This window comes from Podarcis pityusensis (genome assembly GCF_964106645.2).
Source record: "Podarcis pityusensis genome assembly, chromosome: 13".
Lineage (NCBI taxonomy): Eukaryota > Metazoa > Chordata > Lepidosauria > Squamata > Lacertidae > Podarcis > Podarcis pityusensis.
In genome coordinates, this window is record NC_138038.1 from 40,146,984 (window position 1) to 40,174,827 (window position 27,844).

The 27,844-nt window shown below is 44.8% G+C and overlaps 3 protein-coding genes across 3 annotated transcripts in view; 1 reads left to right on the plus strand and 2 right to left on the minus strand.

Moving 5' to 3' along the window:
• The window catches only part of LOC308461753 (interferon-induced very large GTPase 1-like), a 52,918-nt gene that overhangs the window by 13,121 nt on the left and 11,953 nt on the right, over positions 1-27,844 (minus strand).
• Positions 1,517-14,630, plus strand: LOC308461760 (uncharacterized protein). Its single transcript, XM_080978899.1, has 13 exons — positions 1,517-1,836; positions 3,054-3,317; positions 4,405-4,468; positions 5,045-5,331; positions 5,423-5,568; positions 6,682-6,746; positions 7,718-7,941; positions 8,825-9,069; positions 10,888-11,016; positions 11,189-11,330; positions 11,446-11,496; positions 11,842-11,911; positions 12,714-14,630. The coding sequence occupies exons 1-13, from the start codon at positions 1,764-1,766 to the stop codon at positions 12,997-12,999; spliced, it is 2,046 nt and encodes a 681-aa protein (XP_080835025.1). The 5' UTR covers positions 1,517-1,763; the 3' UTR covers positions 13,000-14,630.
• The window catches only part of LOC308461750 (interferon-induced very large GTPase 1-like), a 72,211-nt gene continuing 62,389 nt past the window's right edge, over positions 18,023-27,844 (minus strand). Inside the window, exons 15-20 of the mRNA XM_080978873.1 lie at positions 27,747-27,818; positions 27,272-27,343; positions 26,094-26,165; positions 25,619-25,690; positions 25,172-25,243; positions 18,023-23,349 (exon numbers count right to left, since the gene is read on the minus strand). Of these exons, the coding sequence (XP_080834999.1) occupies positions 18,629-23,349; positions 25,172-25,243; positions 25,619-25,690; positions 26,094-26,165; positions 27,272-27,343; positions 27,747-27,818 (5,081 nt within the window). The 3' untranslated portion in view covers positions 18,023-18,628. The remainder of the gene's footprint in view (positions 23,350-25,171; positions 25,244-25,618; positions 25,691-26,093; positions 26,166-27,271; positions 27,344-27,746; positions 27,819-27,844) is intronic.

Below are 27,844 nucleotides of genomic sequence, written 5' to 3' on the forward strand. Positions count from 1 at the left end.
GGCTATATGCTTCTTATTACAGGGTAGAGACTAGGAGCTCACCAAGACAGTAGCTAAGTTCCTCTATTTGATTTTTTTGTCCCGAAGTACACTACAGGATCCTGCCCTTGATGGTGACCCACAGAGATGAAATAGATTGCTCCTCTTCTTCCCTTTGGCAAATGACTGTATTGTTGTAATGGCGACGAGATCGCACTATCTATTTACAGTGGTACCTCGTATTAAGTACTTAATTCATTCTGGAGGTCCGTTCTTAACCTGAAACTGTTCTTAACCTGAAGCACCACTTTAGCAAATGGGGCCTCCTGCTGCTGCCGCACTGCCGGAGCACGATTTCTGTTCTCATCCTGAAGCAAAGATCTTAACCCGAGGTATTATTTCTGGGTTAGCGTAGTCTGTAACCTGAAGCATATGTAACCCAAGGTACCACTGTATTCTGAATGTTTGTATGTGATGCCAATAAAGGCTTGATGATGATGATGATAGATAGATAGATAGATGATAGATAGATAGATAGATAGATATATTTGCTACTGAAGGGACCACTGATTTGGACACATAGTGGGTACTAATATCACCCCAAATGTAGGGCAGGATTTATCACAATTGGAAATTTAATAAGGAAGAGTTTGTGAAATGTACACAAACTCTAAGCATTCACATAAGATGTATGCTTTGCATCTCAGGTAGAAAGGAATAGAACCTACCTTCTTTTCTCTGTAGGAGCAGCAAAAGGACTTCTCAGCTCCAGCTAGCAAACAACTGGAGCAGAGGAAGTGATATGTGAAACTTTAAGCTTCACTCTCTGAGATGGGTTCTGAGATAACACGTGACTTCTACTAAACTGTTTCTGTTGCACTTCCTCCCCTACCCCAAAAGGAATGTAGCATCTGCCTGCATGTTTCCTTTAAGGACTGATTAAGAGAGGGAACTTGAGTACTGTACAGTGTTTGGGCTGGGTGGGTTAAATTGCTCTCTCCTCCATTACAAAATAGTGGAAAGGAATTGGCTCACAGCCCTTTGGAGTTGGGGGTTCACTTTGTCCTTTGCAGAAGAAGGCAGGGTCTTTTTTTCTCCGTGTTGCTGTCACTGAGTAACAGAGACTCCAGGATTTCAAGAAGGTCTGTCCCATCCCTAGCTGGAGACCCCAGGGGTTGAACCTGGGACCTTCTGCATACAAAGCAAATGTCCCAACCACTGAATCAGAGTCTTCCAATAGCTTGCAATCGTATGCTGTACTGCGTGTCATCAAGGGAGCAATGAGGCTCTTGTGGGAAAGTTGTTGAGCAGCTTCTGAATAGTATGATAGGAGTGCTATTTTAACTAATCAAAAAGACCACATGTGAAAATCTGACGTATCAGGCAGGTGTTGTGATGTGGGTGTATGTTCCTGTTTCCAATCTGCAGCGACGGTGCTTTCTGAGGACTGCAGCCCCGCCCGCTTCCTTCCTTCCTCCCTTGCTTGTTTTTCAATGCTGCAGCCTCTGCAGCCTCGTGACTTTTGCTGGAAGGGGCCAGCAACTAGCTACGGTTTTGCCCCTTCCCGCTGCCCAGTTGCCCTCGGGTAGATTTGGCCTCATGTGCCCGGCTGCTGAAAACCCTGCCGGGTCTGGGCGAGGGTGACCTGAAGAAGTTTGCGGGCAAACCGCGGGATCCCTGTCCTGAAAGGCTGTGCCCATATCCCTGAAAAGTCTCCTGGAGGAGGCCAATGCTTGGCGCCTTGCAGACCTTTTGATCAGCTACCACACTGCGTCCTGGACGGGATGGCCGACGCACCGAGGGACATCGATGGCAAGGACGAGGCGAGCAGCCTGGTCCTCTCCTTCACCAGGCCAGGTAAACCTGCGTGCGTCCCGATCGTCGCAGGAGTTGAGTCTGCCCTGGCAGCAGATTTCTTGGCTGTGCGTGCCTTCATATGCAAAGCCTGTTGATAGCAATCAGATACAGTGGTGCCTTGGGTTACATACGCTTCAGGTTACAGACTCCACTGACCCAGAAATAATGCTTCAGGTTAAGAACTTTGCTTCAGGATGAGAACAGAAATCGTGCAGCGGTGTCGCAGCAGCAGCAGGAGGCCCCATTAGCTAAAGTGGTGCTTCAGGTTAAGAACAGTTTTAGGTTAAGAACGGACCTCCAGAACGAATTAAGTACTTAACCTGAGGTACCACTGTACACAGAAGCCACCTAAGGGCCCAAAGAGGTCTTTGGCCATAAGCATAACCAGGGGCGTGCAGGAGGGCAGCTACCTCTGCCAAGTCAAGTCAATAAATAAAAATACTTAACTGACCAATTGCGTCACAGATAGATCGGTTCTCCCTCCCCCTAACAAAAGTCCTGCCCTCCCCTAACATACCGTAAATCCTGGCTACGCCCATGCTTCGCCCTCCCCCAATAAAATATTTGAGGGGGGCCTCTTCCCCCAACTTGATGAGCATTGCCATTCAAATGGTGTCTCTCTCTCTGTGTGTGTGTGTGTGTACAGCATCATGTGCTTGATTATGCAGGGATGGGGCTTACCTGCCCCTCCCCCAATGTTTTATTCAAGTTGGCACCTCTGACTTGTGTAAAGAGTTACTATTATTCCTTAAGGCATTACAAATACCTTCAACACCCTTAGGATACACAGAACAGCAAAAACGAAGGAAAGGAATTGCCTCAGTCCTTTGGACTTGGGGTTCGGGTTGTCCTATGCAGAAGGCAGAGTCTTATTCCGCTCCTGTTTTAGCACTGCAAATATTTAACAACAGGCCTATAATAAGTTCAGAAAGCTTGCAGGCCTTCCCAGACCCTCTGGGACACCAGAAGCTCCCATCTGAGATCTGAATTGGTCCATCTAGTTAGTCCAGCATTGAACCTGGGGCTTTCTGCAAGCAAAGCATGTGGCCTGCCTCTCAGCCACATCCCTCCCCCAGTCAGCCCAGCCTGACGACCTTGAATGAATGACTTTGAAACTGCTAGGAAGGGAAGGGGAAGGGGAAATACTGTATTTTATGTTGGTAAATGTGGTGGGCTCACTGGATTCCCCCCCCCATCAATATTATTATGCAAAACAGTGAGAAGAGCATGGCCTTCACATACCTTTCTACTGAACACTCTGAAAATATTGAAGGAGTCTAAGCTAAAGAGGTTCAAGGGCAAACTCCACCATTTCCCCATCAAGAAGCGCTTTGTGAATATTTCAAAGGAGTTGCTGGAGGAAGCAACTGTTTCGCACCTCAGCCAGCTGCTCCTCGTCTACTATGGCCCGGATTATGCCTTGGAAGTGACGGCCAGAGTTCTGAAAGCCATCAACTGTGAGCTGCAGGCAGACAGGGAAGGTAAGGAATTTGGGAATAAACAGCCATCAGTTTTGAACAATGCTCATTGCTATGTGGTGATTTGAAACCCGCAAGAAGTTTTGGGTCACACCAAATATCCTCAATATGTAGAAAAAGAAAGAGGAAGTGAACATGTGTACCCCAAAATAACCTCAGGGTCACTTCAGATAATATGCTCACCATCCTCTACAAGGTGGCATTGAGTTGTGTCCAGCCCAATGCTTTTGAGGGGCACAAAATACTGTTAAGGGTGTCTGCCTATGCCAATACAGTGGTACCTCGGGTTACAGACACTTCAGGTTACATACGCTTCAGGTTACAGACTCCACTAACCCAGAAATAGTACCTCAGGTTAAGAACTTTGCTTCAGGATGAAAACAGAAATTATGCTCCGGCGGTGCGGCGGCAGCAGGAGGCCCCATTAGCTAAAGTGGTGCTTCAGGTTAAGAACAGTTTCAGGTTAAGAACAGACCTCCAGAACGAATTAAGTTCTTAACCTGAGGTACCACTGTAATAGCCAAACTATGTGAAAGAAAGGAAGAGGAGGGAGGCAGGAAATTAAATGGCATTTTCCACAAAGGTTATTTCTGAAAAATTTCCAGTGCAGTGAGTTGAAATAGTTTCTTCTAGACAATTTACAACTCCCCCAATATTTTTTGTAACAGTTTTACTTTAAAATATATATCGCTTAAAATTGAAAATCAAAACCATAGCTTATTCAAGGAGGAGAAATTGTGTTGTTTACTCAATTGGAAGGGGCCAACATTTGCTGCATAGATAAATTCTGCCACCTTTGAATAACTTCTGGTCGTGCGGTTTGGATGCAGTCAAGCCTGCTTTGACAACACAGACATTACACTGTATATGGACTCTGCATTCAACTCCACTCCCACTTGCCATACACACTGGAAATATATTTGGGGTGGGGGTGGGGAGTCAGTGTGACACCCCCCCCCACCTGGGGTATTGGATGGAGATTAAGAACATAAATAGTTTCGCACCAATAAATGTTTTTTTTTTGGGGGGGGATTAAACAAATAAGACTATGGGGGAATAAACAACTGTTATGGATCTTTCCCACTCGCAGATGACCTCGTCATGCCCGCTGATGTGGGCAGAGTGCAGAGAGAGGTGGGAAAGGAAAAAGTGTGGTAAGTTCATTGCTATTTTGCTTGGCAGCTTACAGAGAAAGGGCTAGGACTCCTGTCTGGCAGCATTTCACGTTAGTTGGCATGAGGCAACATTAGCAATTTCCTTGGGAGGGTGATGCAGCTAGAAACAAGGATGATAAGTAATAGTTTCCTGGTCAATGTGGGGAGACTCATCCTTGAAGAAATCTTGGGTGCGAGGCCAGAGGGCAACCTGTCAGCCAGTTCAAGCTTCTGTATGCTCAGACATTGGTCATGCTTTGCAAGCAGAAAATGTCACTAAGGCCAGGCAGTGGGGTACAACCTGGATAAAGATGCAAAGTGGACCACAAAGACTAGATATACACTTGACAGTTATTAAAGTGGTGGCAAATCACATCATAGTTTCTTTTCATTACGGATTATTTAAGCATGTTTTCCGGGCGGCAGATGAGAGTCAGATTGCAGATGGCCGAGAGGGTCAGCAAGGGCAGGAGACCAGGCGTGGGGAACCTCAGGCCCAGCTTGTATCCTAACCAGATTCTAAGGCTTTTTTCTCCTCTCCTGATGCCTAAAACAAATGGAACATTTCTGCGACAGGCCACTGGAAGGAGTCACAATCTCTGCTAAGAAGATTATCTGCAAGGGAAGGAAAGAATTAATTGAAATTCTTGGAAGAAACTTTTTACATGTGTTATACTCTCGCTATATTATCACACGGGAAGAATTCTGGGACTTGCTGGAAGCAGAGGAAGACTCCAAGGAAAAAAGTAAAAAATTGCTGCGTATGATCCAGGGAAGGGGGGAGCAAGCTTGTTGCCAGTTCCTTGAATGTGTAGAAATGGAACATCCGGGTTCCATCCAGAATCTGCTGCTTGCAATACGTGGTGAGTTTGGCTTAGAGTCCAAGGACAATGCAATTTCCTCCTTCCTCCTTGCAACAATCAATTCAGGTAAAGAGTTGTATTTCTTTTACAGGCTCGGGGCAAGATCCAGTCCAGACTTCTGGCCACTCAGGGCTACAGTTAGAATCCCCCCTGTTTGCAGAGGAAGGAGGAAGCATGAAGATGGAAAACCTGGCCGGTTCTGGGGAAAGTGACCGGGGTAGCTGGTGCCCCAGTGAGGTAAGAGGATGCAGTTTTAATCATTTGCATCACCAATGGTACTTTTAAAGCAAAGGTTCTGAATCTGAATTTCTAATTCATTGTGTACATTAATTAATGAACTTGCTGTTCAGCTTCAAAGGCTGCCTCTAGACAGGTGGCTCCTGGTGCTAAGAAATCATCACACTTCTGCAGAATTGCCAGCGGCATTGCAGTGGACTTTCCATGCTGTGATTCCTGTTCAGTGCGCCTCGCACCCATTTTACAGAGGGCCCACATGCTGTGGTCGTCCTCCCCCTGTAATCCTCCTGCAGTTTCCTGTGCTTTAAACATAGGCCATTGATGTGCATTCAGCTTGTGTTAGACTTCAGGTGTCAGCCTCCTGAAGTTAATTCTCTGAGCGCATCTTGGCTCCAAATGCCTGAACATTTATTCCATTATCCTTACTTATCAGGAGGGTGAATGTTGTTGAGTTTGTGTGAGTTGCAGCAGTCCTATGCAGACAATTCCCCATTTACATGGGGTTTTTTTTCAGCAGTCTTTTCAGCAGATCCGTTACATTTTTTATGAGACGTTAGAGTTGAGTATAGTTTAAGGTCGGGGAGAGGAGGGGTGGTGTGGTGATACTTACCGGTAAATTATTTTTTATAGTGTAGATATGTGTTTTTTACGGCGTTTCTGAGTTACTTCTGGGTTCGGCATGATGTGTGCATGTGCAGTCTCACACATATTAAAAAGGTAACGGACCCCTGACAGTTAAACCCAGTTGCAGATGACTCTGGGGTTGCAGCGCTCATCTCGCTGTACTAGCCGAGGGAGCCGACGTTTGTCCGCAGACAGTTTTTCCAGGTCATGTGGCCAGCATGACTAAGCCACTTCTGGTGAAACCAGAGCAGCCCATGGAAACACCATTTACCTTCCTGCCAGAGCGGTATCTATTTATCTACTTGCTTTCGAACTGCTAGGTTGGCAGGAGCAGGGACTGAGCAACGGGAGCTCACCTCATCGTGGGGATTCGAACCGCCAACCTTCCGATTGGCAAGCTCAGGGGTGTCAGATATAGACAAGAATACCCTGTTTTCAGATGGGAAAAGAGATCTGCCCTCCACACTAATGGTTACCATTTTCTTGTAGGAGCTTCCAGAAAAAATCAAACCAGACATGGTTTGGGACTCAGAAGGGGGTCACCAAAAATACAGGTGTGTGAAATTTCTCTTGGATCTTTTAAGGATTTCTCACGTCAGGGAACAGTTTAAACTGTGATTTGAATTTTGGGATTCTGACCCTTTGGAATCCTCTCCCATTATACATTGGACAGGTGATGTTGCTCTGAAGACCTTCTTCCTCCAAAAAGAGTTTAGATCTTCATCTCAGTCTCCACCTGCATTGGAAGTACTTTCAAATGCTTTTGTATATGAATTTTAAAAATGTTTATATATATATATTTTAAACTATGGAACTGTTTTTTAACTGATTTTATACTTCTCCTTACCTCTTGGTTCTAAATGTTTTGTTTTCATAATTGTATATTTCATTGTTGTAACCTGCCCCGGGTCCTTATGGAAAAGAGCAAGTAAGGAAGCTAAATCAAATAAATAAATGTTCCCCATCTGCATTCTATCCTGCTTTTCACCAGCTCTTGACCCATTCAAATAACAAACAGGAGTGCTGACTATGGGGCAAACTAGATGTAATGGTGACTGTTCCACTTTTTTACACCTGAGTCTCTTCCAATTACTTGAAAGAAGTTTGGGGGGGGGGCTAGGTCCAGTATTTAGAGCAAAAAGGGGCACATGTTGTAGAATATTTGCTATGCGAATTTTCACTGAAATGCTAACAAACACCAAAACACTGGTGAAAACAAGGTGAGTAGCTACTCACAAGTTTATTTTGTACCCACTTGAGCATTTAAAAGTCACCTTTCCCGTATCGGAAGAAAACGTGTTTTATTTATTAGGCTGTCTCTTAGTGAAAGTGTTTCTCTATGGCAAAATGCTTGAATGCAACAGAGCGATGTTCACCCAGGCAATTTCCTTCCCTAAACTTTTCACCTCCTTACTTGGCATATGAAGGGTCTCCTTGAAGAAAAATTGATTAGAACAGCAGAAGAAGTTCTCTTCATCCATGTTCAATCCGCTTCCCCTTTCATCTTCCCCTTTGTGCCATTCAGAGTGAGTTCCACAAAGGCTGGCTCCTTCTCTTGTTTAGATACGGATCTCATATGTGAGGTGAGAGAAGCTGTGACCTTAACATACTACTTTGATTCGTGGCTGAAGCTCCTGGAAGAACAGAACACTGAGGAGTTGCATGTCGCTGGCCCTCTGCTCAACATTCAAGTGGATGTAGTGGAGGCTGTGACAGCCATTCACATCCCTCACTTCCTGTCTCTTTCAGGTAGGGCGGAGGGAAGGAAATCTTCCAAGTGTATAACCGTAAGAGGAGATCCTAAACAGGAATAACGTTCATGGACAGGAGAAGAAAAGAATGCTATGGGGTTCCATGGCTCAATAGTGCTGGCTTTCCTGTGTCTTGTATCATTTTTGTGTTACAGTGGAACCTTGGTTGTCAAACGCTTTGGAAGTTGATCATTTCGGAAGTGAATGCTTGTTTTCAAACGCACCTTGGAAGTCAAACGGCTTCTGAAGTACTTTTCTCCATTTTTTTCACATTTCTTCTGACCGGCAATTGCGCCTCGGTTGTCAAACGTTTCAGAAGTTGAACGGACTTCCGGAACAGATTACATTCAACAACTGAGGTTCCACTATATATTTTAACTGTGCCATTCCCACTGTTTCCCGTGGTTTATCATATTTTGTTTGCAAGCTGCCTTGAGAGAATATTGTTCCATAAAATGACATAAACAAACTTTAATTGAGAAGAATGATGATGACAACATAAATACTTGCATGAAACAGGCAGGCTGAAGTGATGAGTTTTGTCACTCAGTCCAGCCATGAGGGAGGTGAAGCCATTGCCTCAGGCGTGACAGGCTTGGGACTCTTCCTCCATGCCGCTACCTGCTCTGGCTTCCTCCCCCTGCAGGCCTTCTTTTTGACCTCCTTTTTTAACCCCTTTTCTTGTCTTTTGTCAGGGGGGAGCAGCAGAGGAGGACAAGGGAGGAGGCCATGTCGGCTGGGGGTTGGGGAGGAGGCAGCATGAGGACGGCACTTTCTGTTTTACCTCAGTGGCACAATGTGCTGGGCCAGCCCTGTTGTCCCCCAGAGTCAAGTCCACACTTGTAACACATTTGTCTATGCTTCCTTTGCGGTCTTTTTAGCTGAAGACCATTCCGGGGTCTACATTGCACATTTTGTCAGAGGGGAGATGAATCTGGAGAAGCCAGACCGAGTGGAGCCTCATCACGTTGTGCTGGAAAACCCCAAGTTCTCTTCCCTTGGAATCGTTTTCAAAAAGATGTTTAAGCAAAAGATCAACACTGTGGCAAGGCTCTATCAGAGACTTCGATTGAAAATGCCAATATTCCACCTATACCTCTTACCCAATGACCCCTCCCTAATAAAGGTAAGCGGGAACCCCCAAGTTTGATTTGCATTCCAGATTCCCTGGATCATACTAATCCTGACACAATAGCAATGCAAAAATCATGCACCAGGATGTGCTATTGTTAGTGAACTGCTTTAGTTGGGCTTCAGCTAATTTACCAAACTTGTTGTTTAGTCCTCAGCTTCAGGATCTGTCCTTCCAGTGAGCACTCAGGGCTGATTTCCTTAAGAATGGATAGGTTTGATCTTCTTGCAGTCCATGGGACTCTCAAGAGTCTCCTCCAGCACCGTAATTCAAAAGCATCAATTCTTCAGCGATCAGCTTTCTTTTTGGTCCAGCTCTCACTTATAGCACAAACTTATAGCTGACATGAAAATGCCACCAGAAATGAGATTATCAGCTGCCTTTCACAAGGTTCCCAACAACAGTGGTGTTTACTAAAAGTGAACTTTCCAATATTGAAATAAACAATTTTCATTTGTTTGGCAGTCTCCTTGTTAATGGTTAAAGGTCTTGCCTAGAGAACCAGTTAGCAGTTGTTGCCAAACTGTGAAAATGGAATATATTTATGCTACACTGAAGCCAGTGGGGCTTCCCTCAGAGAAAACACATTTCATGAAGAGCAAATTCCCCTTAGCTCATTTAGCAAAAGACTTGGTACAGTGGTACCTCGGTTTACGAACTTAATCCATTCCGGAAGTCCGTTCTTAAACTGAAACCGTTCTTAAAACAGGACACGCTCCCCCCCCTTTTTTTTAGTTATCAATCCTATTATTCAGATTTGTAAGGGACCTTATTTTATTTTATTTTTTACATTTTATTTAACACAATTATTACAAAATATAAGCAAAATATTGTAAATACATACATACATATATATTTCAGATAAGCACACATATATATAAAAAGAACAAAAAAGAAGAAAAGGAACAAAAGAAAAAAGAAAAAGCAAAGATAAGGAGAAAAAGAAGAAAAGTTGGAAGAATTTCCTCTAAATTTATACTACAAATATCTCAATAATAAAATGTAATTGATTGACTTCCATTGCTTACACTGCACTTCCTATATACATTTTAAGCAAGATTGTACCTGTTATTCCATATTTTTCCCATACAATCTCACACACAATCTTCCACCATTCAGATTCCGTTCATAGACCAAGGTAAAGTTCTCAAACCAGGACACTACTTCCGGTACTGTTCTTAAACCAAGGTACCACTGTACTTATGAGCTCTTTGAGGAAAACATCCCTCCTGGTTTGCAATGTTGGCATGTTGGAGATAAAGCACACTGTTATTTTGCCTTATCAATTTCAGTGCTCCTAGAAATGTTGCCTTATATTTCATGGTAATATTGAAGTATAATTCCTTCTGTGGGTTCCTGCATTGTCTTATCAGGAGACTGACCCAGGGTTGCTGGTAGCTCTCTGCTGTGTCACAGTTCAAGGTAGCCAATCCAAGAGCCCCAACTTCAGTTTCTCATGTGGCCAATAAATCTCCTGTCCCCATTATAGTTTCTAGTGCCAAAGCAGTTTAGTTTTCCTTGCCCTGTGGATGGAGAACCTGTGTCCTTTCAGGTGTTGTTAGACTACAACATCCACCATCCTTGCCCCATGCTGGCTGGGGCTGAAGGAAAGCCAACAACACCTGGAAGGCAGCAGATTTCCTATCCCTGCCTTATCTACTGTAACTGTGCCAAGAAAGTTGTGGGGCTTCGAGTAAAAGAGCTGAGCTTCTGCTCCAAATGCCCTTCACCCTATTTGAAAGGGACCCAGTATTGCAGGAGCTTGCTGCCTTCTTTGCATGCCTCAAAAGTGACCTTGTTTGCCCTTCCCAGGCTGTGGATGAGCATGAAGCAAATTGCCATTCACGGAGAATAGAGAAACCCCCTGGGACCCTGAAAAGTCTGAAGATTGGCACTCCCGTCTTTGTGCAGACCTTAGACGACGTCACAATCTGGCCTGAGGTGAGACAAAAGATGATGAAAAATTCTGTCAATGCAGAGCTAAGCTGTGATGCATGAGAATGGGAAGGAACTAAAGCAGGACCCCTGCTTGCCCTTTAATTGGACTCTCTTGGAATCATGGGCGGGGCTAAGCCACATTCACACCTACAGTGGTTTCTCGCTTTCCCCGCAGGAAGTGAAGTTTCAATACCTGGATGCTGAGAAGCTGCAGCAGTACGTGGAGCTGTCTGCTGAGCAAATGCAAGAGAAGTTCATCTTCACGCTGGTGGAGAAGCGCACAAATAAGCTCATCTGGAAGGCCCATGTGAAACAAGGTGTGTTTTGACCGAGGGAAGATCACAAGGTTGGACTGTAGGTTGGGAGGCAGGACGGCAAAGAGCATCCCAGTCACAGTCCCTCTTTGACTGCCTCTTTCCTGTTCTCTTGCAGAAGAGTTAGATCCAGGTCAGATGAATTCCTCTATTCTACTCCCAGTACAAGGTAAGCAAGTTTTATTTCCCTGTATTTATATCCCACCTCCCTCCCAAGGTGGCACAGAGCAACTGGTGATACAGCACTACACACATGGCAGAATAATAATAAAAAGTAACATTTGTAATGTCATGGAAGAGCCTTCCTAGACAAGCTGACCTGGCGTCATCATGTTCTTTGCTGCCTGATCAAGATCTTTAAAAACACCTAGGTTTTTAAAGTTTGGCTGAACTCAGCTATCTAGACATGCCAGAGGAATCCAGTGCATGGGCTCCCAATAACTCATCTCCCATCATCATCAATTTCTTATAGTTCCTGCTTGCTTCATTCATATCCTCTCTCTCTCCTTTCCAGGTGGCTGTGGCTACTCACTGCCCCATACACCATCCCAGAGAACTGACTCAGGCCGTGATGCAGAAGGCAGGTAGGGATTAACCCATTTCTCTTGAAGGAGATGGGAAAATATATTAATTCCTGTGACCTCTGTGTGTGTGTGTGTGTGTGTGTGTGTGTGTATTAACAAGAGGAAAATTGCTGGGTACCTAGATTAAAAAGCTGGGGCTGAACACACACTCCACTAGGAGAGAGCCCCAGTTGCAAAGTAAAGACCAATAATAATAATATACAGTGGTACCTCGGGTTACAGACGCTTCAGGTTACAGACGCTTCAGGTTACAGACTCCGCTAACCCAGAAATAGTACCTCGGGTTAAGAACTTTGCTTCAGGATGAGAACAGATATCGTGTGGTGGCGGTGCGGCGGCAGCAGGAGGCCCCATTAGCTAAAATGGTACCTCAGGTTAAGAACAGTTTCAGGTTAAGAACGGGCCTCCAGAACGAATTCAGTTCTTATCGCAAGGTACCATTGTATTACTTTTACCCCACCCATCTGGCTGGGTTACCCCAGCCACTCTGGGCGGCTTCCAGCAAAACATAACAGGCATGATGGAGCCGGCCTTTCATAGCAGAGCTGATGAAGGGAATTCTGCTTCTCAGCTCTCCCAGTGCTAGAATGGTCAGGCAGCAGTATAACATTGAAATACAGGTCATTTGACCTCCTTTATCCCATTTTGGCTCCATGTAGCAGCCAACCTCTTCCCCTCAGTGTCATTCCTTGTTGTGGAAGTTAGCAGTATCTTCCAATGATCTGCCTCATTCCCAGGTCCATTTGCGGAACTTCTCTTGTTTTGTGTCTGCTTTTCCTTGCTGCTGGAGGTGACATTGCAGGGCAGTGGAGAAGACCATCGCAGACTGCCTGATGTCCACGCTGGAGAACTTGTGGGAGGATGAACTCAAGAGATTCAAGCTCAAGCTCAACAAGTTCCCCCTCAGGGAGGGCTATGACAACATCCCCCTAGGGACACTGGAGAAGGCAGATGTGGTGGACTTAAGCCACTACCTTCTGAGTTTCTACCTGGAAGATTATGCTGTGCAGGTGACGGCCGAGGTCCTCAGAGCCATCAACTGCAGAAACGAGGCACAGAGGCTCCTTGCCCTCACCGGGAAGGAGTAAGGAAAAAGGAATGCTGTCTCATGGAACTCACTATGAGTTAAGGGGAAAGGACTGTCATTTTCCTCAGCCCTCTGCAAATGGAGGGAGATTGATTATGATCCTCTTTTCATGGGAGTCATGAGGGTGGAAGTGGTAGTTTAAAAAGCATGCAGAAACTTGTTCAGTTATGTATCTGCGTTTGCAAAGCACAGGAAATTTAGGTTGCTAGGCCTTTTAAATATCCCAGTATTAGGCACTGACAGTGTGCTCTCCCATCTCTACCGCTCTGGCAATGAATTGGACCACATGTTGCATAAGTTTTAAAAGGTTTACTACTTCCATAATACAAGGTCTTAGTCATAGATCTGAGCGCCACAGCAAAAGCAATGCAGGTAGACAAATTAACTGAGTACAAAATTACAAAGCCAGTTCCAAAATGGAGTCTGGGTTCAGGGAGGAGCTCAGACACGTGTTCCACAAAGGAGAGAGAGACAAAGAAAGAGAGGAATTGGAAGAAAGCTTTACTTCCTCTCAGGAGGAGAGGGTAAGTAACCTCACAGAGCCTTCTCTAGCAATTAAGAAGCTCTGAGGTTTTTAAGCCCTCCATTCAAAATGCTGGGCTGCAAATATCTACCTCCCATCTAGTTGCTCACTGGAGCAAGACAGTTTGAACTTATTACACCAATGCTGGTCTGACCGCACTGGCTACCAGTTAATGTCTGGGCCCAATTCAAAGTGCTGGTTTTGACCTATAAAGCCTTAACGGCTCAGGACCGCAATACCTCAAAGCCCGCCTCTTTCCATATGAACCTACCCGGACCCTGAGATCACCTTCTGAGTTTATCCAAGGAAATCCAAACCTCCCATGGTGTTAAACAAGGCTGCGTCCTTGCACCTACTTTATTAAACTTCTATATTACCTTGGGGTTTTCCCCACAGGTCCTGATAGCTGTAGGTTATGAGAAAGCTAGAGCAATAATCCACCAAAGAATTTGGGATGTGGAACTGCCAAGCCACATGAGCGAGATGAACACCCAGCTATAAAAGATAATTGAAGAGGATTTACCCCAGCAAATTATTTGTCAAAATTACAAATACCCACAGTTACAAATACCCAAATACAGACGTTCATTTACCCTCGCTAGATTCAATGTGCTGCCATCTGCCTTATTGCAGGGCAGATTCGAGGGTAAACCATATGTGGAACAAGTCTGCCCCTGCAGCTTGATGGAGGTAGAAACTGTCTCTCATGTATTGTTACGCTGCCGTTTCTATGGGGATATAAGCTCAGTATTTATCACTCCTGTTATACAAAATCTCCAAATGGGTCCAAACTTCAATGTCTAAAACTCCTGGTAGAGGACAAGGATCTAGAGATCACGCTAAGGGTGGCCAAATTCTGTGCGACTGCCATAAAACTTAGGGAACAAGCTGTATTACCAAAACGATTAAGGGTTTAAATGACAATTTTAGGTTATATTTTAATGAACAAGTTTTAATATATATTTTTAACTGCCGCTGTATCCGAATTGTCTCTGTTATACCCAATTGCAATGCAATGTATTCCTGTCGTGTTTTATGATTTTCCTGATATTGTAAGTGAGCCGGAACTGGTCTGTGACTGTAATAATAAAATTCATTCATTCACCTTCTGAGGCCCTCCTTTTATTTTTATTTTGTTCTGTGAACCACACTGAGACCTACAGGTATAGGGTGGTATATAAATTCAATAAATAATAATCATAACTGAAAAGTGATTTAAGATAGACACCCTAAATTGCAAGAGCCTCCAAAATGAATCAGACGATACTCACTGGTGTCGACACTGTCTCTTTTGCATTCCCTGGAACGAGAGATGAGGACAGCCATGGTTTGGAATGGAACCAGCAAGTTGCAAATATCCCGTTTTGGGGGGAGGTGGTGGAGAGGGCTGTAGTGGGGCAGCTGCAAGCATTCTTGAAGGATATGGATTACGGAGATCCTTTCCAATATGGGTTCAGTCCTGACTAGAGAACTGAGAGCTTATCCACATTTGCTTTTCTCCTGCAGCTCTCCCCTGGGGAAAACCTCTTTTTAGCGCTCAAATCGGAGCAAATGGAAATTTGAGTGTTCCCTGGATTGCTATTTGTTCTATCGCTACCTAAAGGGGGCTTGCCCTTTGAAAGGAGTGTGCCAAGTGGGAAACCACTTGGCTCCATGCCTAGAAAGCACTGGTCAAGTGGAAAACTGCTTAAACCTGTGCTGTTTAATCATGGCACAAGCAGAAATGTGGATGAGCCCCCAAGTGGGTCTTGGCCACCCTGACGAATGAGCTTTGCGGAGAGTGACACAGCAGAAGTGATACCTTGCTCCTGCTTCCTGATCACTTGCTGGCTTTTGATACCATCAACCATGATTTCCTCCTGGGGAATGAGAATCGGGGACACTGTATTACCATAGTTCCAAGCCTACTGCCAGGACCGAGCCAGAGAGTAGCATTGGGCGAGTGCCTTTCGACCCCCTGGCAGCTATGGTATGGGGTGCCACAGGGGCCCCTATCTTATATCTAGTGCTATTTAATATCTACATGAAGCTGCTGGGAGTGGGCATTAGGATTTTCGGGCCGAGGTGCCATCAGTATGCTGAAGGCACTCAGCTCTATTTCTCCAAAATATCTGAACATCTGAGAGGCTGCTCAGTGTCTGGGTTATTGTCTGGACACAGTGGTTAAATGGTTAAGGAAAAACAAGCTGAGCTTGAATCCTGGAAAGACAGAGTGAATAGCTCCTGCGCCTGAGAAATTTGTCTGCTGCCTACCCTGGATGATGGTGCACTTCCGCTGAAGGAGCAGGTTCACAGTTTGGAGGTGCTTCTCCATCCAGCTCTGTCACTGGAGGCTCAGGTAGCCTCAGTGGCTGGAAATGCCTTTTACCAACTGTGGCCGGTTCAACAGCTACAGCCATTTCTGTACCGGAAAAACCTTGCCACAGTAGTTCATGCATTGGTAACTTCCAAGACTGGGTTACTGCAATGCACTCTACACTCTGCAAGAAGTGATGTTACAGGGAACCAGGCAAAGGCCTTCTCGGTAGTGGTGCCCACCCTGTGGAACACCCTCCCATCCGATGTCATAGAAATAAACAACTATCTGACTTTTAGAAGACATCTGAAGGCAGCCCTGTTTAGTGGCTGTGGAATTATAAATATATTATTGTTGTTGTTGTTGTTGTTGTTGTTGTTGATGATGATGATGATGGATGTGGGGCATCCCTCACACTTTATCCAGAGGCTGCAGTTAGTGTAGGATGCTGCCACATGACTGCTGACAGGAGTGAGGACTTGTCAGCATATACTAACTGAGCCTGGATAGCTCAGTTGGTAAAGAGCATGGTGCCGATAATGCCACAGTTGCAGGTTTGATCCCTGTGTGGGACAGCTGCATAGGTTGGACTAGACACTAGAGGATCCTCACAATTCTATGATATGTAGCTCACAAGAAAGCACAACGGACCTAGAGAGCAGAGAGATAAATGGCGCCACAAAAAATGTCACCAGAAACCACCCGCCCACACAATGAACTCTGTGATATTCACAGTCAGGCAACAATTTTATATTTGATACACTTCCCTTACTGGATTTCCCCTGATTTGGGAAGAAAATAATTTACTGTGGAAAAAGCTGTTGGAGAGGTAGAACCCCAAGTGGACAACACCCAAAGAACTGAGACACATCCAGCTTAAAATACACATTAAATGCCCATGTGGTTAAACCCACAGTCTGCAAAGGGATATACACCTGGATGACGTCTGCCTGCATTTCTAAGATCTCTAAACCTTTTGTTTCTTTGTCCATTTAAAATTCTGAACTCTTGCATCTGTATTGCTTGTTGCAGTTCTGTAGAAGTGAAGATAAATGTCCTTAACTAGGAGACTTGGAAGGAACCATGGAAGGATCTAGAGTGGTACATCAGTAGATCAACCATCCTGAATTTCTCATCACCCAACCAATCAAGGCACTCTGAAAAGGACTTGTGTGTCTCCCTGAAAACACTTAGTTGGTCTCTAAGGTGCAACTGGAAGGAATATTTTTATTTTGTCCCTGAAAACAGTCTGTTCTTCCAGAGAGAAGTTGAAGACTAATGGATTTTTTAAAGTGGTAGAACTTTTAAAATATATGTTTATTAATATTGTTTTCATTGCAAGGTAATGCATTACAGAATAGATTGCATTCCTGTAGACAATTACATGAAATTATCATGATAACTGAGAGAGTAATAATAATAAACAGGAAGGGAAGCAAGGTTACCATCTGTAGAACCCCCACTATGAGCAAGCCTGAGTTGGGAGTTGAGAGTTGAGCCTCTCCGACCCTTCTCCTCGCCGCCGCCGGCGGCGGCGGCAGCAGCAACAACAACTACACCCCGCAGCCGCGCGCTGCTCCGCGGCATCCGTCTCCCCCCCCCCCCAGCCCTTTCCCGCTGCCTCTGCGCGCTCAGGGTGCTATCAGATTCAAAGAAAAACTCAACAGGCCGTGCGTCGTCGAAAGAAAACTGAGGCGGGAGGAGCAGCAGTCTCCATCCCGCCGGGGAACGAGGGGGGTTAGCAACACAGGCCCAATGTCCTCCCTGCCCTCTCGCCTTGCCTCTCCCGGCGGGGGTGCAGCTGTCCTCGGCTCGGCTGCGGAGCTGGAGAGACCGTTCCCTTCCTCTCTTCCTCCCTAGGAAGTGTGGTGGGGAGAGATGAGCGAGTGGGGAAGAAGCGAGAGGCGGAGGGCACGGTGAAAGGAAGGCTTGCGGGGAATGAGGGGAGCTGGGCAGCCCCCACTTCATGCTAGTCACAACATGGGAACCACCGCTTGAGGCTTCGTTTGGCTGCTGGTTGTCTAAAATCCCTTATTTTGGCTCCTGATCCCTTATTTTCGAGGCTGCTGGTTCCTTATTTTCAAATCTGTAAGTTGACAGCTATGATTTTGGTCTCTAAGGTGCTACTGGAAGGATTTTTTTTTATTTTGTCCTGAAAACTTCTCCAGAGAGAAGTTGAAGACTAATGGATTTTTTAAAGTGATAGAACTTTTAAAATATATGTTTATTAATATTGCTTTCATTGCAAGGTAGTGCATTACAGAATACATTGCATTCCTGTAGACAATTACATGAAATTATCGTGATAACTGAGAGAGTAATAATAATAAACAGGTAGGGAAGCAAGGTTACCATCTGTAGAACCCCCACTATGAGAAAGTCTGAGTTGGGGGTGAGCTGTACTGCTGCCATCACCTGGTGAATTTCAAATTCCAAGTTAGCAGCAGTATTTTAATACAATGGAGGGGAAGAGGAAAGATTGCTGCTCAGGATAAATAATATGCTCTGGATTAAGAACAATCGGGAAAGAGAAGAAAAATGAGATTGGATAAACGTGCACCTGAATGCAGAAGATGAACACAGTGATAAAGGTATGTGGCACAAAACGTAAGGCACAGTGAAATAAATGGAAATCCAGCCAGGGACTTAGGGATGCAGAACCCTATTTGCCCTATCTATCAGTGTTATCTGAAAATTAAGGATCCTTCAAACTTTCAAGGGGCCCTTTCTGTGTTATTAAGACTTCCATAATTTGTGGAATGCTTTCATGGGAAGAAGATCCATGTTTCTCTTCTGCCAAGATAAGAATGCTCACTTCATATTATAAATGTCCTTTAAGGCCTTCAGTGCTTGTTCTTCAGTAATGTTTTTCCAGTCCTCTGGCAGATCAGCTGGTTTAGCTTCATATATTCTTGCAAAATCATGGTTATATTTGTTCAAAACAAACTTCCAGTAATCTGAAGCATTGATACTGGGATCTGGTTGGATGCACCAGTCTGGATAATATGAACGATAATCTTTGTATGGATAGAGTTCCCAATTTGTGTCCTGATTTTTGAACTCAGTGTTGGAAGCCACAGCAGTGGAACAGATACCATAAACAAGCTTTTCTGACACTATTTCTCTGTATGTTCCCAGTCCTCGAGGCCGATGGACAGTTGCAAAATGTTCTTGATGAGCACTCCCTCCAGCTTCACAGGGGACTTTGCAGAAAGGACACTGCTTCCCACAGCCAAACACCCGCTTGAAGATCTCATCCTGGGGGCTCACAGGCAATTTGGAGAGTTTAGACTGGAGATCCAGGATATCATATTCAGATATTATTTGCTGTTGCAAATCGGCAAGGAAGTTTTCAACATAAGCAGAAAACTGTGCAGGATCCGTTGCATTCTTAAACTGTACCCCTAACAGACTGCCCTTAGAAATTATTAACTCCTTCTGCATTTCTCTGCAAAAACTGTCCAAAAATTCTGAGACTGTCTCAATATCTTGATGCTTTAATTTTTCCAGTGTTTCTATAATTTTCTTTACTATTGCAGAGAGAATCTCTCCCTCCAGTTTCTTCAGACACTCATTCTCTGCATAGTAATCCAAAATTTGTTTCTGGATCCAGTTTTTGACAAACGTTTCATAAGCCCTGATGTATTTTACGTAACTGTCGACATTACCCTCTTCCAACAGTTCCTTCAGGACAGTGAACTGGAAGAAGCTCCGACTGGCATACCCAATGGACTGTGCACTGTTGAGAATATCATCTACTATTTCTATCCCAAGTCTTTTGTTGATATAACTCACAAGGGCAGGATGGAGACACTGGTCACAGAAATTCTTGGCTCTGGTTTGCTGGGCATCTTTTTCTAGATAAAGATCTCTGAAAATTGAGAAATAATGAGGCTTCAGTTTCTCTAAGCGTATATAGGGATCATTTTCCTTAATAAACTCTTCATGCATCTTTTGAAATTCATGAGCTGCTTCCCCCAAAATGTGCAGCTTTAGAGCTACTTCAAACCGTGTTGTTATGGGAAGTTTCTGAGCATCAGACTGTTGAAGCATTTCATTGATAATCTGTAAAAGTTCACCACAATATGTATCATCATAGTCTCCTTTGGAATCAACCTTTTTACAAATGTAGGAACTGCATTTAGCCATCAAGGAGTTAGCAAGTTCTTCTATCTCATGCAAACACTCCTTTTTAGCAAAGTAGCGTTTCACACGGCGCCACCATGTTGAATCCATATATTCAGATTTCATTTGAAAAGTATTCATTCTGTAGCTTAACAAAGATTTTGCTTCCTGTAATTTTACATTGACTGGGCATCCTCGATGTAACAATTCCCTTCTCAAATATAAGTCAACCTCTTCATATATTTGTCGTTTCTCTAAGGGAACAGGTGATATTTCTGACAATGTTTCCATCCACATTCTTTCAAACTCTTTTTTCAGTTCTTGATCTTCAATCCTATCTTCATTTTCCCGGCATTTTTTAAGTAGCCCATCAACCTTTCCTTCAATTATTTTCAAGTATTCAGTTTGTAGAGAGTGAATCTTGTGAAGCCCCTTCTTAATGCGAACAGCTTCCTGACATTTGTTGTAAGAATAACTTTCCAGTTCCTGCTTGAGGCTGTGAGCACTGCGGACAAAATCTTCTCTGTACCTTTCTACCAAATGCAGATTTGCTGCTCTGCTTTCAAAGTATTGCTTCAAATTCTCCAAAATTTGCTCTTCTCCAGCCAACAGCTGCTGATAAAGCTCATTTTTAAAACTGCCTTTATCAAATTCATCGGGAGAAGCATTCTGTATTGACGCTTCCTGTTCAGACACCCAGAGGTGCATCTCTCTGCGAAAATGCCAGTCCCATTCAGAATATTTCATGGAGATCTGGTTATAAGCTTCTGCTATGAGGCTGTTTCGGAAGCTGAAGATGAAGTTCTCATGTTTCACAGCATTCCACAGACTTTTCACCCATTCAATAAACTGAGGGATGTCCTTGGGAGGTATTTTACATGAGCGGTTCTTTATGAATTCAAATATGTACTTCTTTAATTCAAGGACTTTTTCACTGTATCCCATGTTAACTGGGGCCATGGGTGGGACTCCATGCCAAAGACCTGGGATGTACCAATTGTGCATTTCTGGGTCGTAGTCCATGATGTCTGAAAACTTGATATCCCTATTGAGTTTTTCCATTTTTGCTGCAGCCTGGGTCATTTCATTCAGCTGTTCCAAAAGATGCTTCCTGTCCCTCATGTTTTGGTCATGTGCAGAAACATCACTGACGTTCTGATGAACAAACTGGCAGTTGGGTTTTTGCCCAATCCTCTCCATCCTGAGGAAGGCATGGGTCACAATTTGCAGGATGTCCTTCATTTCGGTGGCATTTTCCATGGCCATGTTGACAATGGTGATGTCGCTCAGCCCAATCACTAGAGTGGCCAACTCATTGTCATGCTGATAGCTGTCTTCCATTTTGGCCAGTTCAGGGGCTTTCAAGCCCTCTGTGTCTATTACCAGGATGAAGTCACAGCCAAGATCCTGAACCAAATTCTCTGAGACGTTAAGAAGCGTCATGAAGGCACCTCGTGTGCACCTCCCACTGCTGACAGCAAACTGCAGGCCAAACATGGTGTTCAGAAGGGTCGATTTCCCAGTGCTCTGCACCCCCAGAACGGTTATCACCATCATCTTGGATTGTCCCCTAAGTTTGTTATTGAGTTTATTCAGAACATCAGTTATCCACTGCAGGGGGATATTGGATGCATCACCATCAATGAGCTCCAGGGGAAACCCTTCCAGCAGTAGTTCAGCTGCAATGCTTGGGAAATGGGCAAACTGCCTTTTGTTTTTAGCTATTTTGCCCTCATTAACCATTGAGCATTCTGCCTCATAGAACTGCCCCAGCTCACGCATGAAATGCTCAACTCCCAAGGAAGAGGATGAGATCAACTGGTCTACCTCTGCAATCTTCCGCCCATCATCTCCTAACGTCTTGCATTTCTCTTTATAGTCAGCACGTAACTTGGAAAGATTTCCCCTAGCAATATGGTCCAGGTTGAACTTCATCCATTTCAAGAAGTAATTCCTCTCTGCATCCTTCAATTTTTTTATGCCGTGGATGAAATTAATCAAACCAATGGTGAGATTACGTTGACTCTGCTGCCTACGCAGTTCCAACCATCTGCCTCTCAATTCTGATCTGTATTTTTCCGAAGGCATGTCCCCTTGTCTTTCCATTCTGCATAGTTCTTTCTCCACTTTGGCCAGATTTTTCCAGAGATCACCTTGGAGTATCAGTGTTTCTTTTTTGTAAACCGCTACATCTTTTATTTCTCCTGAAATTTCTGTGGCACACCTGAGGGCATCCTGACATTCTTTGTGGTCTTCATCCACCTGGATTTTAAGTTCATGGGCTGTTGTACACATCTTATCAATACTTACACACTTAGGATTTGAGGCTATTATTTTTCCAACTGCAGCTCGAAGGAGTTCTACAAATACTGCTTTATTCATTGTGGCATTCTTTACCAATATATGTGAATTGTCAAGTTTAATCACTGGTGCCAGTTTATTTAAGAACTCCAAGGTACAATCAGATTTTTTACTGCGACCTTCCAAGATAAAGTAGAACTGAGTTGACAAGTCCTTCAGTGATGACAAGAGAGTATATTCTCTCTCGCCAATGCATTCAGCAAATATGAACACAGCTGAGGAGACCTGCGTTAAAAAGCTGAACTGCACCCAGTGAGACTCAACATCTCCACGGAGATTTGCAACAGCAACTGGCTCTGGGAAGAGATCTGTGTTCGTCCGTCCTCCTGGGAAATACCAGGCAATCTCTACAAGCCCATCAGCAATTTCCCGAGGGACGTTCCCACACTCCATATCTCGGTGTAGAAAGAAATCAATATGCTGCTGAGAAGGGCTGAGGAACTCGTTGAGGACTTTGGATTTAGATATGTTGCAGTTCCCCATTCGTACGAAGGAAACAGTTGGCATGGATGTCAGTACCAGGCTGTCCTCCCTAAAGCCTCTGCTTTCAGCCAAGGAAAGGGGCCTCCATTTTTTCACGATGTCCCTCATGGCCCAGAGCATAAGGGTGCACTTGGAGGTCATGAGGGGAGGCAGAATCAAAGGCAGGGCAAACTGGCACATGGACATTTTGAGGAGGATCTCCTGTTGGAGGAAACTGTCAGAACAAAGCAGAACAGCACAAAGGACATCAAGGGGGTTCACAGAATGACTCTCACCCATTTCAAGAGCAACGAAAATGTCCTTATCAATCCTCTCAGTCCCCTCATTTCTTCTAAGTACTTGATCATCAGAAACAACTTGTTTGAAGCTGGTGCTCCTGGCTGTCACATTCAGAGCCAATATCTTCCTCAGAAAATGCCAAGGTAAATCTTCCCAGGTTTGAGGGGTGAATTCCTTCAAGCTCCCTGAACCTATTTTCAGGACTTCTTGGAGGGAGAGCGCTTTGCTTTTATGCTTTTCTAGATTTAGTTTGCACAGAATATCCATAACTGCTTTTCTTCTCTCTGTAGAAAATGAGAAACGTATTTACCAATATATTAAAATTGATAATAACATAAAAAAACATAATAACAAACACCCCCTCTGTTTTAAAGGCCATGAATTTTGTTTAATTAGCAAAAGGCCTAAGAGAAGAAAAATGTTTTTGCTTGGAACCTAAAGATATGTAACAAAGGAACCAGGCAAGCCTCCCTAGGGAGAGCATTCCACAAGTGGGGAGCCATAGCAGGAAAGGCCTGTTCTCATGTTGCCTCCCTCCAGATCTCTCATGGAGGAGGCACAAAAGGATGATTGCAGGATCTCGGTTGCTTTGTATGGGGAGAGGTATTGTGGTCCTGAACTGTTTCAGGATGATCCCTACCTTGTGGTTTCATGTAGATGGTAAACAGCATAGGAGATAAAATTGAGCCCCAAGGAACTCCACATTGATGGTTCCATGGAGCTGAAGAGCACCCCCTAAGCATCACCACAAAGCAGTGCCACCCACTCCTAGTTTGGACAGCCACTCCAGAAGGATACTATGGTAGATGGTATTGAAAGACTGACAAGAATTTACAAGAACACATTTCCCCTATTTCTCTCTTGACAGAGGTCATCATACAGGATGACCAGAGCAGTATCTGTACCAAAACCAGGCTTAAACCCCAATTGAGATGGATAAAGAAAATCAGTTAGCATCCTTCCTCTGCACAGGACTTCTTTGTCTTGGAGTGATTTCAGGCTGTCATTATTTCTGGGTGGGAGCCAACTACCTATCAACAAATTCAGCTTGTGCAATAAAAAGAAGATTTGGCACCCTTGTGCAACAGACCTGCATCCCCTAAAAGGTGGACTGTTTGGAAGAAGATGAGTGATGGGACAACAGACATCAACGTGTGACAGTGTTAAATATCACTGCACTTTTCTGTTATGTTCAATGAGATTTTTTGAAGAAGATGCAATTACATTTCTTTGTGGGTTACTTTCCAAAAGCCGGAGGCCAATGGTTGGGTGAGGACACAGAGGCAGAAGTGGGCAGAGCAAAACAAATATGATGACTCTGTGCAATGGGGCTCTTTCCAGCCACACAAAGCTAAACCTTTCTCCACACACCACCCACCACCCACCCCCACATCTCTCCATCCTCCCATCAAGGCAAGCATACAGCATTATTGCAGTCCAAGGACCCCTTCCAGCCAATCAAACACACTCAAGAGGAGCTCAGAGCAAGACTTGTGGGGCTATGGCCTGGAGAGACTTTCAAGGATTAGGTAGACAGACTCTTGTGGGAATGAAAGGGTTAACCTGAGCTCAGGTTGACAGCGGGGGGGGGGGCGGGGGGGGCGGAGATCCCTCACATTCTCTCCCCACCTCCTTTGGCTCCCAGCTGCAAGAAAAACCAAGTGAACTGAATCTCTCCAAAAGGGAGATTTTAAAGCCTGCATCTTTGCTAACCCAAACATTGTAAGGAAACATTGTAAGGAAACCAATAACTTTTAAAGTCATTTAGAACATTTTCCACCTTTGTTTTACTGCCAGTGGGTGGAGACTTGTTTGCTGTAACTTCTGGAGACTCTGTGAGCAAAACTTTTACTTATTTTCAAAGCTAAGTATACGTGGTTTATTTTAGCCTAGTTTTTTTTTGCTGGGGAATGTTTGCTTAAAGGTAGTTGAGGGTAGAAGTAACTAATGCAGTTTTAATGCGGTTGGAGCAATCACCGTTCTACTTAACTCCACACATGTACCTTTCCAGCAGATCATGTCATTGCTCCTGCTCTGAAAAAGGAATCCCTGAGCTGCACCCCCTCACTTTCTCCATTCATTACACCATTGATTAGGTGAGATTACCTATTTCAAGATTCATCTTCTCTTCCTCTGGGTGTTTCTGAATTTTACCTTCCTCTTCACCGACTGAGCAACCTAGAAACAAGCAAGTTGGAATAGCAAAATGGGGTAGACATTCTGAACATTTGCAGTTATACAGTATGCTAGATCAGGGGATGAGAAACCTGTGGACACACCCCAAAGCAGGCCTTTCTCTCTGAGGAGACTGTGGGTTGTCCTGGACTGTTTCAGGATGATCCTACTCAGTGGTTTCATGTAGATGTTAAACAGCAGAGGGGATAAAATTGAACCCCAAGGAACTCCATACAAATGGTTCCATGGAGCTGAAGAGCACTCCCTAAGCATGCAGCCTTTACTCTGCTACGAGAGCGTAAGATCTCTCTTCCAAAACTCTCTCTCCAACACACCCGACATTCCCTTTCCACTGTGATGATGATTAGGAGGGATTACCTGTGGTGGGGTGTTTATTCTCTTCCTCCAATTCTTCCCGGACATCATCTTCTTTCTCTTGACTTGGACAAGCTAGAGACAGAAGCTCACATTAGCACAACCATCTAAAAAGGCCTTCTCCAAGGTGGCAACCTATTCACGTATATATTTCCCGTGAAACATCTCAAAGTGGCTTAGCAACAAAAGCTACATGCTGGGATAAGAATCACCACTCAAAAGCCATGTCCCCATTAAGGGACCAACAATGGGATAGACCTTTCTGCAGCCTTGGCCAATATTCATAACAGCACCTGAAACCACACAGCAGCAGCGATGAGGAACAAAAGTGTACTAGTAAATCCTTTAGTTCAGGAGATCCTCAACTACACATGTACGTCTCCAGCAGATCATGTCATTGCTCCTGCTCTGAAAAAGGAATCCCTGAGCTGCACCCCCACTTTCTACATTCATTACACCATTGGTTAGGTGAGATTACCTATTTCAAGATTCATCTTCTCTTCCTCTGGGTGTTTCTGAATTTCACCTTCCTCTTCACCGACTGAGCAACCTAGAAACAAGCAAGTTGGAATAGCAAAATGGGGTAGACATTCTGAACATTTGCAGTTATACAGTATGCTAGATCAGGGGATGAGAAACCTGTGGACACACCCCAAAGCAGGCCTTTCTCTCTGAGGAGACTGTGGATTGTCCTGGACTGTTTCAGGATGATCCTACTCAGTGGTTTCATGTAGATGTTAAACAGCAGAGGGGATAAAATTGAACCCCAAGGAACTCCATACAAATGGTTCCATGGAGCTGATGAGCACTCCCTAAGGATGCAGCATTTACCGTATTTTTCACTCATTTCCCCAAAAATCTTTCGCTCATTTCCCCAAAAATGAAGGGGAAATGTGTGTGCGTCCTATGGAGTGAATGCAGGCTCATTGGCTTCAGCGATAGCAAAACGAAGCCTCCAAAGCCCAGAGGGAGCGCTCCCTCCGCGCTCCGGAGGCTTCGCGTTGCTTTCGCTGAAGCTTGGAGAGCGAGAGGGGTCGGTGCGCACCGACCCCTCTCCTTCTCCAGGCTTCAGGGGTAGCCGCCTGAAGCCTTTGGAGCACAGCGCAAGTTCCCGCTGCGCTCCAAAGGCTTCAGTGAGCTATCAGCGACGTGCCTGTCATGCGAAGCCCGAGGAGGAACAGGAGGGTCTCCTTCTGTTCCTTTTCCAGCTTCGCTGAAGGGCGCTGCGCCTTCTCCCTCTCTGCGCAGCGCCTTTCCTGTGAAGGAGAGGCACTGCGCAGAGAGAGAGAACTGTGCAGCGCCCCTTCAGCGATGCGCCTGTCCTGGCTTCTGCCTTAGCCCTGCGCGGCCTCTTCGGGCAGGGTGAGCCTTCATCCCGCTGCCCTGAAGAGGCTTGGCGCGGTTATCCCAGAAGCCAGAACAGCCACACGGTATCCCAGAAGCCAGTTCCCTCTTGCTGTTCTGGCTTATGGGATACAGAATAATTTTTTCTTGTTTTCCTCCTCCCAAAACTAGGTGTGCCCTATGGTCCGGTGCGCCCTATGGAGCAAAAAATACGGTACTCTGCTACGAGAGCGTAAGATCTCTCTTCCAAAACTCTCTCTCCAACACACCCGACATTCCCTTTCCACTGTGATGATGATTAGGAGGGATTACCTGTGGTGGGGTGTTTATTCTCTTCCTCCAATTCTTCCCGGACATCATCTTCTTTCTCTTGACTTGGACAAGCTAGAGACAGAAGCTCACATTAGCACAACCATCTAAAAAGGCCTTCTCCAAGGTGGCAACCTATTCACGTATATATTTCCCGTGAAACATCTCAAAGTGGTTTAGCAACAAAAGCTACATGCTGGGATAAGAATCACCACTCAAAAGCCATGTCCCCATTAAGGGACCAACAATGGGATAGACCTTTCTGCAGCCTTGGCCAATATTCATAACAGCACCTGAAACCACACAGCAGCAGCGATGAGGAACAAAAGTGTACTAGTAAATCCTTTAGTTCAGGAGATCCTCAACTACACATGTACGTCTCCAGCAGATCATGTCATTGCTCCTGCTCTGAAAAAGGAATCCCTGAGCTGCACCCCCACTTTCTACATTCATTACACCATTGGTTAGGTGAGATTACCTATTTCAAGATTCATCTTCTCTTCCTCTGGGTGTTTCTGAATTTCACCTTCCTCTTCACCGACTGAGCAACCTAGAAACAAGCAAGTTGGAATAGCA